The sequence below is a fragment of the Mytilus trossulus genome, chromosome 13 (assembly GCF_036588685.1).
Source record: "Mytilus trossulus isolate FHL-02 chromosome 13, PNRI_Mtr1.1.1.hap1, whole genome shotgun sequence".
Taxonomy (NCBI): domain Eukaryota; kingdom Metazoa; phylum Mollusca; class Bivalvia; order Mytilida; family Mytilidae; genus Mytilus; species Mytilus trossulus.
Window position 1 is genome coordinate 13,299,877 of NC_086385.1, and position 16,212 is coordinate 13,316,088.

Below are 16,212 nucleotides of genomic sequence, written 5' to 3' on the forward strand. Positions count from 1 at the left end.
AAAGAAAAGAAATTGTACAAACTGATGTCTGATTTGTAAATTTAATTTTGACCATGAACTGAAGATATATGCCTGGATAATCATTTACAAATCTCCATGTCCCTTCCTCTGTTCTAATATTAAATTATGGTCCATGATTAATCTGTTCTCATGAAAACAGCTCATGAGTCAAGCTCTTATGAAAACTGCTGAATACTCTTAAAGACTCTCCCGAGTGTCCTTTTTCATTTGTGCTGATGAATTGCTGACCAATTTGTGTATAAACAACACTTTATGGGGTTCATACTTAAGATAATTTGATAGAACTATTTGCTTGATTGACTTTTGATCAACGCCATATCACCAAATGATGCAATACCCTTTCAAGCTATACATAACTTCTTATAACATAGCAACTGACCTCATCACATGAACATTGATAAAAGAACAATGATAAAAGAGTTCCAATGTCCCCCTAAAAAAATGCTTTTTTTTGGCCCCTAATTAATAAACCGTTGGATCCAAAACCACCAAAATTAACCCAAACCTTTCGCTTGTTGTATTAAACCTTCTGTTTCATTTTCTAAGAGATCCATTTACTTTAACTTAAGTTATGGTCTGGAAACCAAATGTCTTCGGATGCCAACGCCGTAGCTGACAACGACCACAGCGACATCATAGTATTATAGTACTGCAACCAGAGTTCATATTTTAAAACTTTAATGGTCCGGAAGAACACACACCTAAATCATATATCGATGGAAAGAAGAAAACATGTACAATAAGAAAAGTTGGGTCGTAAAAATCCAGAGTGGTCACAATTTTGTAAAATTGAGGTCAAAGGTCAGACCCAAAAATATCAATATTTCAAACACAAGGACAAAAAGGAGAAATATTCTAATATTTATTCAATAGAATGCTACAAAAACGATTCAATTATAAGCATATGCTATTGACGATGTTAAAACGACAACTTTGACTACTTATATGAAGAGCTGTCATTACAAAATGGCGTTGATTTGGAACCTTCTGATTTTTTTCCATTTAAGACATAGCAAAAGAATAAGAGGCCTTGACCTTTTCACATCCATAAACATTCATATTGTGTATAATGTTTCACTACAGTATATTACAGAATTATTTTCTAAACTATAAAACACCAGTTTATCAAATTATTTCAATATTTTTTCTATCTTTGAAAACAACAAAATTCAAGCACTGAAACAGTGTTTTTAATTTTGCATCGTGAAGGTTGTGTATTTTGTTAAAATTAGTTTCTAGTTATAGATAAATACATATTGTTTATTTGCAAAGCCTGGACCGAGCAGTTATAACACAAAATATACTTTAGTCACCCGAGGCGAATGCGAGGTTTAAAAAAATGAGTGTAAAACAAAGTCAGTTTAGTTAATGAACATTTTTTTAGTGGAATAATCCTGGTAAAAAAGTTAACTCATTATTTTTTTAAGGGAAGGATGAAAAGTTATACAATGCAATGCCAATTTTCTAATGTTGTAATTCAAAATCAGTCATAATCATTATATAACTTTTAAAAGCGACACACAATAGCTCAAGAACTCATTAAACAGGGACATGAATCGATCTCTTCGTCATCATATGCGGATACAGTACGCGTATTAGCATTATTAGACACTTCCCTTTTTTATAAGAACAAGTTCGGCGCAGGACAGAGTTTGTTCAAAGCAAACACATTTTTGTTAGTACAAATTCTATCTGGAGCGTAAATACCGTCATGATTCGGTCAAACTCGTCATATACAGTCTTACCTTTGCATAGGAAATACACAAGCATTGTGAGTACAAAGTTTCGATCAATGTTCGTGACACATATTCCCATATGCATACGCATGATATATCTACACTGCCAATCCCAAATGTAATGGGGCGAATGTTGCTTCAGAAACGATTGATTCTGTAATAGCCATACATTTACGAATTTTTGTTATCTTTAGGGACAGAATACGGTTCAGAAGCGCCTTTGTGTTATTTTTTCATCAATTAACTAACAAATGAACTTTTGAGCCTAGGCTCCGTGTTGAAGACCGGACCGTGATCTATAATGGTTTACTTTTATAAATTGTGACTTGTATGGTGTGTTGTATCATCGGCACTAATACCACATCTTCCTATATCTATTAAGAAGTTTTGCGGGCATCATTTCCATAGAATTACCAAAACGAGGACATAGCTCATAAGAACACTGGTGGCAGGGTGAAGTAATTGTTCTTCTTTTAATGTATCCTTCATTTTTTCATTAACTCCTTGGTGTAATTCTGAAAGTCTTAACATAGACTTCAATTTTCCTGCAGAAGATATGGCATCCCCTATATTGAATTCAGAGCTAAACTCTATACTAGTATTTTGATATCCCATGGCCCCCTGTGTCTGAATTGTAAGGTGTCACAATGTCTAGTTAGTTCTGGAGCTTGGCAGTTTGGTAAGCATCAGAGACAATATTGGGTAAAAGTGATCGGTATATGTAGAGTATGTGATACATGAGAAAGGCTTGTTCTTATGGAAGAACAAGTCACATCACTAACAATCGTTATTAATGAACTGACAGCAAGTTCAAATTCTATTTTTTCAGTAACTATTTTACTTAATTGCACAGGTGTTAACTTCAATAAGTACTTGGTTATGCATGAATAAATGATTACTCACATTAATAAGCACAATAAGACTGTCAACACGTTTAGAGGACTCAGTTTTGTGTAGTTTTCTGTTTTTTGTAAAGGTTTTTCTTTTACAGAAAAACACGGTTTTCATATCCAAACTACAAAGAAGAAACTGAGCGCGAGATCTTATAAAAGTGTCAGGTTGTGAGGATACATGTCGATCAGTTTGATCACAGATATGAATTTCTGTTGTTTCTAATTTAAAGTTCCCCATTGGTGACTGGGGAAACGAAATATGGTCACTTAGTCTTCTTCCGACCGGCAGTAAAACGAAGTGGGACGTCTGTTTTGCTGTGCGGGATGAATCAAGTTCGCAGTCACGTCCGGTCAGAATGGGGACTTAAAATCCGATGCCTCGTGTAAAGGGAGAACCACGTTCTTTGCACGTTAAAAACCCTTGCAACAACTCTTTGAGGGGTCCGTTGCAATGGAAAATTTCTGTCCAAGTCCTATAGACCATCATTTTCCAGTGGCAGTCTAAATTTTCCAGACCATCATCCCTAATGGCCTCTATTATATGACAAAACCTACCTATTGTTTTTATTCTTAACTTGTTCTCGTTCTGAACATGCATAAAATATTTGCCACTGGACGTTAAGCAACCAACGATCAATCAATTAATCAATCTAATTTAATGACGCACCAATTGTGCCTTCTGGTGCAATTAAGTCTCATAACATCACTGATGATTCGCCAAAGGAAAGCAGAATGTTAAGAGAAGTTGGTTTTAGCATCACCTTGTCACACACCAAATCTCTGCGAAACTTATAGTACTTTTTCCCCCGACAACTTGCATGCATATCAATTTTTCTGAAGTTAAACATTAACATACAATGTATTTTCACACAATATCAACTAAGTCATTATCCGGAAAAAAACTCTTATCCAAAGAATTTGGTTAACTTTTATAAAAAGTCAAAATTGTATAAACAAAAATATAACTTATTTACAGAAAATACACGAAGGAACTACTATATATATTCAAATCACTCAAAAATAAAATAACTTCTCCTACAAAATCTACATAATCACATCGAAACTGTATTGTCACACTCCGGAAATTTACGGATCTGTTCCGTCATTATGTTGATTTTTATGATGATGTCTGCCAATCGGCAACAGCGGCAAAGCCAAACAAACTTTTTTTATGGTATTCAACCCTCCACAGGGTGAGTTTTCTGATAAACTGTAGTTTATAACCTTTATTTGTATGTCCGATTAACGTATTTTAAGTCTAAGGTCAGTCCTTTTGATTTAAATTGTGATTTCAAACGATTCTCAGGAGTCATATCTCACGTCACACTTATTTTGTATTTTACATGTTAAATTAAGCATTCCGATGTTTATTTGATGGTTATATATATTCCTGCATTTATTAGACACAATTCTCAGTCAATTTAAGCTTCTTAATTTGCGATTTTTGATTTTACTCCGTCGGTTTGTCAAAATATTTTTTGTATGGAACGCCATTAGAGCCATATATTTTGGCGTACGTTTTTTCCTAAAACAGTATGTGTATGGAACGCTTTTCGGGTTATAATTTTGTTATGCAAAATGTAATTCTATGGTATTTTTTGATCATTTTTTGTTGTTTCATAAGATAGACATATTTTTCAATGTATGGAGAACATTGTTAAGACTAATTGTACTATTATTTTGTGAAAATTGTCGATTGTGAACATTGTGCTTATTAGATTCATTTTTGTATATTTTCAGTTTTTTACCCTCTCTGGAGGTCTGCAATAAAAGATAGTAACAACTCAGGTTCAGCTTATCTTTGACATTACAGTAAAAAACCTCGGTATCGGGAAGAATAACCATGGATTCAGAAAGAACTTTTCGTGAGGCAAGGAGACTTACTCCAGAAGGACAATTGATGTTCGAGGAGAATGTAAGACAGTTTACTTCAAAACTACGAATTCAACACAGATATATAGACATGATTTTTGGAGATATACATGAGCACACCCATATGACTAAACCATTAGCTTGTACTTATAAACAAGAACTAATGAAACATTTTAAGGAATATGAAGAAATTTCTCGCAAATATGACGACTATTTAATTTCTCAACGGTGTGATGAAAGTTCTCGTGAAAGATCTTCGCATAATTTGATTGCTAGTTCGTTACAACAGCAAGTCTCTAAAGCAATAGATAAGCTAGAAGCAATGTTGCAAACCTTTGATATGGAAGAACTAAATAAAATTAAAAGTGAACAATTAACAGAAATCATTCAACCACCTGACGCATTTAGAGAACCGTCAAATACTGGTGTAGATAGAAAATCTAATTGTTCAAGAGGAAGTTCTCATCTTTCTCGACAGAGAGCCAAAGTTGAAGTCGCAAAGACCAGAGCAAAATTTGCACAAGAAGAAGTTGAACTTATGCGTAAACAAACAGCCATACAAGCAGACATGAAACTTCTAAGTGTGAAACGCGATATAGAGGAAGCGGAATGTGAACTCAGAGTCTTGAATGAGAATTTTGATGAAGATTGTGCTATTTCAGAGCCAAACAAAGAAGACGTCAAAAGACGTACTGCAGAATTCATACTAAAACAAACTGATCAAAATGCCAATATGCCTTTAACTCAAAATTTAAATGTTGATGCACCTACATTTAAACCAGCAGTAGTAAATCAAATGCCTACTGCCACATTTACTCAGACAGACGCCTGTAGAGAGTTTACACAATTCATTGTTAAAAAGGACTTGTTGTTATCACGGCTCTGTAAATATGATGACACACCTGGTTATTTCTTAGCTTGGAAAGCAAGTTTTACAAATGTAATGCGTGAATTAAACGTTACTCCGTCTGAAGAATTAGACTTATTGGTAAAATGGTTGGGACCCGAAAGTTGCAAACAAGCATTGAGCATTCGAGCAGCTAATGCAGGAAACGCATCTCAAGGTGTAGCCAGAATTTGGGCTAGACTTCAAGACAGATTTGGAAGTCCCGAAATTGTAGAAAGTGCTTTACGTAAGAAACTTAATAACTTTGCCAAAATCGGTAATAAAGACAATAAACGTTTATTTGAGCTTTTTGACATAGTTTCAGAAATAGAAGCAGTTAAAGAGAATGACATGTATAGAAGTATTTTTAGTGTTTATGACTCATCGGCTGGTGTAAACATTATAATAGCAAAACTGCCATATAATATCCAAGAAAAATGGACAACAGAGGCCACCAGATATAAGACTCAAAACCACATGGTATATCCACCATTTACAGTATTTACCCAGTTTTTGCAAAGGATTGCAAAAATGAAAAATGATCCCAGTTTTTTCTTTGAGGATTGTCGAGAAGCCAAAGTACAGAATACTACAAATACAACAAACAATCGTTATGGAAATACAAGAAATCAGATATCTTGTGCACGTACTGAAACCTCATTGTCGAAACCGTTCACTGATAAAGTAAAAAGTTCAGACTCGGTATGTCCTGTGCATGGAACTAATCACTTACTGAATGAATGTAGAGGATTTCGCATGAAACCAATTTCAGAACGAAGGGAGTTCTTAAAGAAGAATGGAACTTGTTTTCGCTGTTGTGGGCCTAAACGCCATCTTAGAAGAGACTGCAAAGAGTTCTTGAAATGTTCAGTCTGTCAAAGTCGGGAACACCCTTCTGCTTTACATACCGATATCGGAAATATTAGAAAGAACAAACCCACAGAATCTCACGAGGGGGAGAATGAATCAGGAGAAGTTATAACAGCATGCACACAAATATGTGGTCAAGTATCTGGCACCAGTAAGTCATGTTCAAAACTTATGTTAGTAAAAGTGTATCCAAAAGGACAACCTGAACAATCACACATGATGTATTCTTTAATAGATGATCAAAGTAACAAGTCATTGGCCACTTCCAACTTCTTTTATTTGTTTTCTGATAATGGACCAGAAACTGAATATGTTTTGTCGTCTTGTGCTGGAAAATTTACATCATCTGGACGTTTAGCTAGGGACTACGTGATAGAAGCTTTAGATGGGTCATGTGCATTTGACTTACCAACTATCATAGAATGTAATGACATTCCGAACAATAGACAGGAAATAGCGTCCCCTAATGTGGCTATGCAATATCCTCATCTTGTAGACATTGCTCCTTACATTCCTGAAATCTATGAGCATGCACAGATTGATCTTTTGATAGGAAGAGATTTGATATTAGTTCACCATGTACTCGATCAACGTCTTGGCAAAGGTAACCTCCCATATGCACAGAAGCTGCCTTTAGGTTGGGCTATAATTGGTGAAGTGTGTCTCGGAAAAACTCATCCGCCTGGCATTCTAGATTTCGTTAATGTAAACAAGACTACCATTTTGAGTAATGGCCGTGCTACTTTTCTTAAACCTTGCCAAAGTGAATTACAAGTAGGTACAAACATTTTCCGTACAACTGACAACGATGAAAAAATTGGAGCATCAATCGAAGATGATACATTCCTGAAGATCATGAATTCAGGTTTTGTTAAAAATTCAGATGGTTGTTGGGTTGCTCCATTGCCCTTCCGTGAGCATCGGCCAATATTAGAAAACAACAAACAAGTAGCTTTGAAGAGAGCAAAATCTTTCGATTACAGCTTGAAAATTAATTCTACAAAACGAGAACATGTCATACAATTCATGCAGAAAATCATTGAAAATGGTCATGCTGAAATAGCGCCACCATTGGCTATATCGTCTGAATGTTGGTACTTACCTATGTTTGGGATATATCACCCCAGAAAACCTGACAATATCCGAGTGGTATTTGATGCGTCCGCAGTGTGTAATGGTCATTCATTAAATAACGTTCTGTTAAAAGGACCAGACCTCACAAACAGCCTGTTAGGCATTTTACTACGTTTTCGAAAAGAGGCTATAGCAGTAACTGCTGACGTCGAACAAATGTTCTATAATTTCAAAGTGAGTGAAGAGCATCGTAATTACCTTCGTTTCATTTGGCATTCTGATAATGACATAGAAAAACCATTGATTGATTACCGTATGACTGTTCACGTGTTTGGCAACAGTCCCTCGCCGTCAGTGGCAACTTATGGACTTCGAAAATCTGCTGAGACTGCTGATCAAGATGTGAAGGATTTTGTAAATCGCAACTTTTACGTAGACGATGGTCTGTTGTCGTGTCAAAATGTTGAGACAGCTGTTGATTTAGTTAAGAGAACTCAAAGTGCATTGTCAAGTGGTGGTAATCTGAGGTTACATAAAATAGCCTCAAATAGCAAACATTTGTTAAGCCAGTTTCCAGTTGATGATCTGGCTAAAAATCTCAAAGATCTGAAATTTGAAAATGACTGCTTACCTTTGCAAAGAAGCCTAGGTATGGCTTGGGATATTAACAATGACTGTTTTACCTTTCAAGTAGCGCATGACATCAAGCCATTTAGCAAGCGTGGTGTATTATCAACGATCAACTCACTGTTTGATCCGATTGGCTTCACAGCCCCTGTTTCAGTTCGTGGTAAACTTCTCTTACGTGATATGATGACTTCACTAGGACACACTGAATGGGATGACCCATTACCTGATACTTACCTACATCCATGGAAGCAGTGGATTAATACGTTACCTGATCTTGAACAATGCTGTATTCCGCGTATGTATAGTGACATCTCATATGCAGAAGCTTCGAACAGAGAAGTTCATATCTTTTGTGATGCTTCCAAAGAGGCAATAGGTGCAGTGGCTTATTTGAGATTAATTGACTCACACCATGTAACAGTTAGTTTTTTATTGGGAAAAGCTAAGGTTGCGCCTTCGCATGGGAATACTATTCCTCGATTAGAACTGTGCGCTTCTGTTCTTGCCGCAGAATTATCAGATCTTGTCAAAGAGCATCTAGGTATAGATCAAAGTGAAATGTACTTTTACTCAGACAGCAAAATAGTGTTAGGTTACTTGACAAATGAGTCAAAGAGATTTCATGTATACGTAGGAAACCGAGTGCGACGAATTCGAGTCTCTTGTGATCCAAAACGATGGAGTCATGTTTCAACTGAAAATAATCCAGCAGATATTGCAACACGTGGAATTAACCCTGCAGAGTTATCAAATAGTTTATGGATAAAGGGACCAGCATTTCTTTATGACATATCCCTTGAAAATTTAGATAACGGTCCACATCAGTTGGTTGATGCTGATAGTGACAAGGAGATTCGCCCAGAGGTGCAAGTAGCTAAAACACAAACTGTAGCTCAAAATAATGTACATAGATTAGGGACACACAGATTCTCAAAGTTTTCAGAATGGAGAACTTTAGTCAGAGCAATTTCCTCATTGAAACAACGTGTTAGAAATCGAGCTCATCATGACGATAAACCTGAACATTTAGATGCATACAAACAACCAGATGCTTTGAAACAAGCTCAACAATTCATAATTCGTGAGGTTCAAATGGAAAATTATAGAGACGAAATAGACAGTATCAAACATGGAAAATCGTTACATAACAACAGTTCTCTCTCGCAACTATCGCCCATACTTGATGTTGATGATACCTTAAGAGTTGGTGGTCGCTTACGAAACTACAAAGATTGTTCAGATCTTTCAAAACATCCTATTATCTTACCAAAACATCACCATATATCATTACTTATTGTTCGACACTTCCATGAAAAAGTGGCTCATCAAGGCAGAAGCCTCACAGATGGTGCTATCCGTACAGCTGGTTTTTGGATTTTAGGCAGTCGTCGTTTAGGTTCTTCATTGCTGCATAAATGTGTGATATGTCGTAAGCTTCGTGGTTGTTTCGGTTGGCAGCAAATGGCAGATTTGCCTCAGGACAGATTGACACCATCACCGCCATTTACATTCGTCGGTGTTGACACTTTTGGCCCATGGCCTATAGCTTATAGACGCACTCGTGGAATACAAGCTAATCAGAAAAGATGGGCACTTATGTTTACATGCCTTGTCAGTAGAGCAATTCATATAGAGGTCATAGAGGAGCTCAGCAGTGCTTCATTTATAAATGCGTTGCGTCGTTTCATTGCCTTAAGGGGTGAAGTTAAACAATTCCGTTCAGATAGGGGAACAAATTTTGTTGGCAGTTCAAAAGAGTTAAATATGATTACTGAATTTGTTGAAAAAGACTCTGTGAAAAGTTTTCTCTCAAACAACGACGTCTTGTGGCAATTTAATCCTCCACACGCCTCCCACATGGGAGGCGTGTGGGAAAGGATGATTGGTGTTTCACGTAAGATTCTCGATTCAATGTTATTACGAGAAGGTTCGAAAAATCTTACGCATGAAGTTCTAACTACCTTGTTATCGGAGGTAACAGCAATAGTGAATGCAAGACCCTTGGTTCCAGTGTCAACGGACCCAGAATCACCATGCGTTCTTTGTCCGGCAATGCTTTTAACACATAAAACAAATCAGGACAATATTTCTTTTCCAACGTTTGGAAAGAAAGACATGTTGAAATCTCAATGGAAGCACACTCAATTTCTAGCAGAAGAGTTTTGGAACCGCTGGCGTAACGAATATTTAAACCGTCTACAAACTCGACAAAAATGGACTGGTGAAAACAGTAATATGAAGGAAGGCGATTTAGTACTTTTAAGAGATAATGAATGTGCTCGCAACTATTGGCCAGTCGCAATCGTTGAAAAGACATTCCCTAGTTCTGATCAGAAAGTCAGAAAGGTTCAAATTCGTGTCGTGCGTGATGGGAAACCGGTTAGTTATGTGAGACCAATCAACGAACTAGTAATGTTGGTAGAGCATGTGGAAATAAAAGAAAGTGAAATAGACTAATGATTATGATTTTAATTTGTTGAATCTTCAAATAGTCAGAACATTTAACAACAGTTATAACATTTTGCATTGATAATTTGTTCATGTTATTTTAAATTTGTTTATAAATTGGTGATTTCAGTTTGAAATCAGAGGGGGAGTGTATTGTCACACTCCGGAAATTTACGGATCTGTTCCGTCATTATGTTGATTTTTATGATGATGTCTGCCAATCAGCAACAGCGGCAAAGCCAAACAAACTTTTTTTATGGTATTCAACCCTCCACAGGGTGAGTTTTCTGATAAACTGTAGTTTATAACCTTTATTTGTATGTCCGATTAACGTATTTTAAGTCTAAGGTCAGTCCTTTTGATTTAAATTGTGATTTCAAACGATTCTCAGGAGTCATATCTCACGTCACACTTATTTTGTATTTTACATGTTAAATTAAGCATTCCGATGTTTATTTGATGGTTATATATATTCCTGCATTTATTAGACACAATTCTCAGTCAATTTAAGCTTCTTAATTTGCGATTTTTGATTTTACTCCGTCGGTTTGTCAAAATATTTTTTTGTATGGAACGCCATTAGAGCCATATATTTTGGCGTACGTTTTTTCCTAAAACAGTATGTGTATGGAACGCTTTTCGGGTTATAATTTTGTTATGAAAAATGTAATTCTATGGTATTTTTTGATCATTTTTTGTTGTTTCATAAGATAGACATATTTTTCAATGTATGGAGAACATTGTTAAGACTAATTGTACTATTATTTTGTGAAAATTGTCGATTGTGAACATTGTGCTTATTAGATTCATTTTTGTATATTTTCAGTTTTTTACCCTCTCTGGAGGTCTGCAATAAAAGATAGTAACAACTCAGGTTCAGCTTATCTTTGACATTACAGAAACTATCAAACTGATTGTGAAGGAAAAAATAAAAGCTGGAGTTGATTGACGGATAGGAAAGTTCCGTAGTTAAAAAAGGTACAAATGATGTTTTTATTTTTGAGTTTTTGACCAAATTGTTTAGAATCTGCCCAAAAAAATTTGCATGCAGTATCGCAATAATATGTTTTGTTCTCTCAAATGTCAAATACTGTTTTTGAATCATACGTTTTCTCGTTTTCAAAGAAAAACGCGTTAAATTTCTATCTAAAAAAACAGCCAACTTTAAGTTTGAAAGTTTTACTTGGAGATGGTATTATATTTATGTCTTCATCATTCCGATGATCCTTGATGATATGTGCATAGAAAATATTTACGAAAATAAAGGTTAATTTAACCAAAAAATATATTTTTGGATTTTAAGGTAACTACCCAAAACAGTAAATTGAGGGGTACCCCCATTAAAGATATAAAATACAAAAATGTGACCATAGAAACATTTTACGACCCGACGGAAATTAAAATATAGATATTATTCTATCATATAAAACAATTTGCAGCCGTGTGTTATTCCGGACCATTAAACTCGTTAACTAAGCGTCTTTTTCGATGTCAGTTGCAGTACTATTATACGAAAGAAATTGTTTTTTGCGGTTGTATAAAAACAGACTATGCAATAACAATTGCAAATTCCTGATTTGGAACAGGACATTTTAAGAAACAAGAGGCTCTCAAGATCCTGAATTGCTCACTTCTTTTTCAGCTGAGAAGATTTTAAAATGGATGAGCAAATTGTGAAAATTTGTCTTTCAAGGGCAATTACTCCTTAAGGGGTCAATTGACAATTTTGGTCATATCAACTTTTTTGTAGATCTTACTTTGCTGAACATTATTGCTGTTTACAGTTTATATTATCTATAATAATATTCAAAATAATAACAAAAATATGCAAAATTTCGATAAAAGTACCAATTCAGTGGCAGCAACCCAACAATGGAGTGTTAGATCTTGACCAAATGAACAATTTTACCCCATGTCAGATTTGCTGTAAAAGTTTTAGATTTTGAGAGATAAGCCAAAAACTGCATCTGATCTCTATGTTCTATTTTTAGCCATGGCAGCCATGTTTGTCGATGGATCAAAACTTCAGATACAATTTATAAACTAGATCCCCTAAGGAACATTTATCTAAAGTTGTCCGATTAATCAATTTTAAATTCTTTTATAGATTTAGGAGTGGAGTTTTAGTATGACGTCCACTATCACTGAATTTCAACATGTAATATACATTTTTGTTTAATAGCCAGCTGAAGCACGCCTCCGGATGCAGGACTTTCTCGCTGTATTGAAGACACATTGGTGGCCTCTGGCTGTTTTCTGTTGTCTCTTTGACACATTCCCCGTTTCCATTCTTAATTTTACTTACATTTGTAATAAATTTTTTATTAATGTCCTTAAAAATTGTTAGGGTATCTGAAATAGGTATACCAAAACATTTTTTCTGAAGTGTTTCCTAATAAATGGTAATGTCTATGAGTTTTGAAAACCCTTTGTTTAAACAGTAGGTCAATGAAAAACAAGTTAATGTATTTTTATCTCCTCATACATTTGCTTCAAATCAAGGAATTTGCAACAAAAGCTGATCATCTTAACTTGTATTTCCAAAGAAAAGAAGCTGGATTATGTATTTCTTTTATTTTTTGCTTCTTGAGCGCTGCAGTAGACTTCAATACTTTAAATTTCCTGTGATCCTTGTTGTAGAGTGGTAAGATGAATTAAATGACAGCAAAAAAGTGCTTGTTCAAACCTAGGAGGTTAGCAAAAATAAAATCCTGTAATAACTTAACTTTACTCAAAATTCAATTAAAAAAAAAAACAGCTATTAAAATACTTAACTAAATGACAGCAAAAAAGTGCTTGTTCAAACTTAGGAGGTTAGCAAAAATAAAATCCTGTAATAACTTAACTTTTCTAAAAATTCAATTTAAAAAAAACCCAGCTAAATACTGAACTAAATAACAGCAAAAAAGTGCTTGTTCAAACCTAGGAGGTTAGCAAAAATAAAATCCTGTAATAACTTAACTTTACTCAAAATTCAATTAAAAAAAAAAACAGCTATTAAAATACTTAACTAAATGACAGCAAAAAAGTGCTTGTTCAAACCTAGGAGGTTAGCAAAAATAAAATCCTGTAATAACTAAACTTTTCTCAAAAATTCAATTAAAAAAAACCAAGCTAAACACAGACAAAAGTCAAGTTCAGGGCAGCTGATCTTTAATTACAAAAAATATATCTAACACGTTATACTCTGATACCATGTTCAGATTTAACTAACTTAATGTTCTGTTTCCGGTGTAGTAAAATTTGTACTTTATAAACTTTTTTTTTCTCTTTCGATTATGGAATTGTATATTATTGCATATCCGGTAGGTTACTTCTGAAAATTGAAACTGGATACAACACAAAACCTTCATCAATAATATACAGGTTGCATGAAAGATGAGGGCTATTATCGGACCACAGATGAATTATCACGTTGTGATTGGTTAAACGCCGTCACCTGGTGACCCCCTATGAGACCGTATAGGGTTAGTAAGTTTCATATGGGGTCCATGACGCGTTAATGGCGACGGCATCTAGTAATGTTGTGTTTCATTGATTATTTTTCAACAAAACGCCACAGAAAAAGTCCAGCATCCGATAAATTCGTTATACGGTTAACTACTGACCCCCTACGGATCCATAGAGGGTGAATAAAATTCATAGGGGATTTGGCCTTCGGCCTCACCCCCTATGGATTTTACTAACTCTCTATGGATCCGTATGGGGTCAGTAGCAAACCATATGACTTATATTTTTCTCTTCAACTGTTTTTGTCCATATACATGTTATACATCTTTGGCTTTCAAATAATTGGCTTTAAGTGTTCCTTACAAAGGTAAATACAGAAAGGAGCAATGGATGCATCAAATTATTAAACATGCTGTTTTCAATATGTTCTATCCCATCAACTATCTACCAGTTTATATAAATGTAGAGCACTAGCTATCTGTTATAAATACATACATAAATACATAACAACTGATGGGCTTGCATGATAATTAATAATAGAGACTTAGTTAACTACAAATATGCATACCTCGAATGTGATGGGGAATATGATCTTCAACTTGCTTTTTTCTTTCTTCTTTCAAGGTATCTGAAAAATAATTGAAATTTCCAAATCTCCTGATCTGAGTTTCACAGTCCATCAAATGTATATAATTCAAGTTGCAATAGATCACACATTTTTTTATGTTTATTCTATCTTTTCTGTCTTCAGTCCTAATTAAGCACTTGTTTTAATTAGGAGTGTCTTTGTTGTATAGATAAGAAGTTCCTTCAATGTTCTATATTGCTCTCTTTTCTTCAGTGTTTTTTATTTATGTCTTTGTTTGTTATGTTTCGTATCTAGTGTTTCCTTATGTCTTTGTTTGTTATGTTTAATTCAAGTGTTTCGTTATGTCTTTGTTTGTTTGTTATGTTTCATATCTAGTGTTTTTTTTATATAAATTGTTTTGTCCAAGATGAGGTCGTTAGTTTTTTCGGTTGAATTTTTCTTCCAGCCTTTTATAGCTGACTATAGAGTGTGGATTTCCTGATTGTGGATTGCCATACAGAGACCTAGCTATAGTTGTTTAAATTAGCATCATTTTGACTCATTTGGATAGCTGTTGGCTGCAATCATACCTCATCTCCTTATTATTGTATTCCTGATTTAAAAAAACAAAATAGAAACCAATTGGTTTCCCTATAGGTTAAATTAAAACTTGGCATCTCTAACCTTATAAGCAAAGTATCCAAATAGCTGTAACAGTTATCCTTCGGCTATCCAAATTTTGATTGCTTTTTTTTAATGTTTTTGGGAATTGTTAATACATTGATTTACACTTCGTAAGCAAACAGTAAAAAGATATTCCTGGTCATTAATTTAATTAAATAAGATGATTTCAACAGTAATAATGCTTGTGAATTCTTTTAGACAATAGCATGAATAGTGAATCACTATTTCTATTGTTAAATATGTTTTAAAGTTTGTTGTCTTTTGGTATTAACCCAAGTATGATTTCTACCACAAGCCTCTATAGAATTCGAAATTAGTAAATGTAATGTAAGAAATATCTTTAATATTCTTTGAAAAGGTATTGATAAACCAGATGCTCCACAGGGCACAGCTTTATACAACCGCAGAGTTCGAACCCTGAACAGTTGGGGCAAGTATGGACACACCATTCAAGCTTGATACAGCTCTGAATTTGGATTGTGATTAAATAGTTGACACAACATAGGTTTCTGACACAGAATGAATGAGGTCTAAAAACTTAAACTTAAAAACTTAAAAATTTTAAATTTGACATTTATGGTCCAATATCCAAAATCTAAATACATGGTTAGATTCAGCATATCAAAGAACCCCAAGAATTCTATTTTTGATGAAATCAAACAAAGTTTAATTTTGGACCCCGATTTGGACCAACTTGAAAACTGGCCCTATAATCAAAAATCTAAATACATGTTTAGATTCAGCATATCAAAGAACCCCAAGGATTCAATTTTTGTTGAAATCAAACAAAGTTTAATTTTGGACCATGATTTTGACCAACTTGAAAACCCAGCCCATAATCAAAAATGTAAGTACATGTTTAGATTCAGCATATCAAAGAACCCCAAGAATTCAGTTTTTGTTGAAATCAAAATAAGTTTAATTTTGGACCAACTTGAAAACTGGGCCCATAATCAAAAATCTAAGTACATGTTTAAATTCAGGACAGCATATCAAAGAACCCCAAAAAATCATTTTTTATTAAAATCAAGTTTGATTTTGGACCCTTTTGACATTAATGTAGACCAATTTGAAAACAGG

The 16,212-nt window shown here is 34.5% G+C and overlaps 2 protein-coding genes across 2 annotated transcripts in view; one reads left to right on the forward strand and one right to left on the reverse strand.

Annotated features, from left to right (window-relative positions):
* LOC134694100 (uncharacterized) overlaps nt 1-16,212 on the reverse strand; it is a 32,402-nt gene that overhangs the window by 2,301 nt on the left and 13,889 nt on the right. Inside the window, exon 7 of the mRNA XM_063555095.1 lies at nt 14,449-14,508. Within this exon, the coding sequence (XP_063411165.1) occupies nt 14,449-14,508 (60 nt within the window). The remainder of the gene's footprint in view (nt 1-14,448; nt 14,509-16,212) is intronic.
* Nucleotides 3,721-10,749, forward strand: LOC134693978 (uncharacterized). The gene is made up of 2 exons (XM_063554964.1): nt 3,721-3,843; nt 4,391-10,749. The coding sequence occupies exon 2, from the start codon at nt 4,494-4,496 to the stop codon at nt 10,437-10,439; it is 5,946 nt and encodes a 1,981-aa protein (XP_063411034.1). The 5' UTR covers nt 3,721-3,843; nt 4,391-4,493; the 3' UTR covers nt 10,440-10,749.

Coding starts and splice junctions, on each gene's coding strand:
- LOC134693978 (XM_063554964.1), top strand. CDS start 4,494: ATGGATTCAGAAAGAACTTTTCGTGAGGCAAGGAGACTTACTCCAGAA.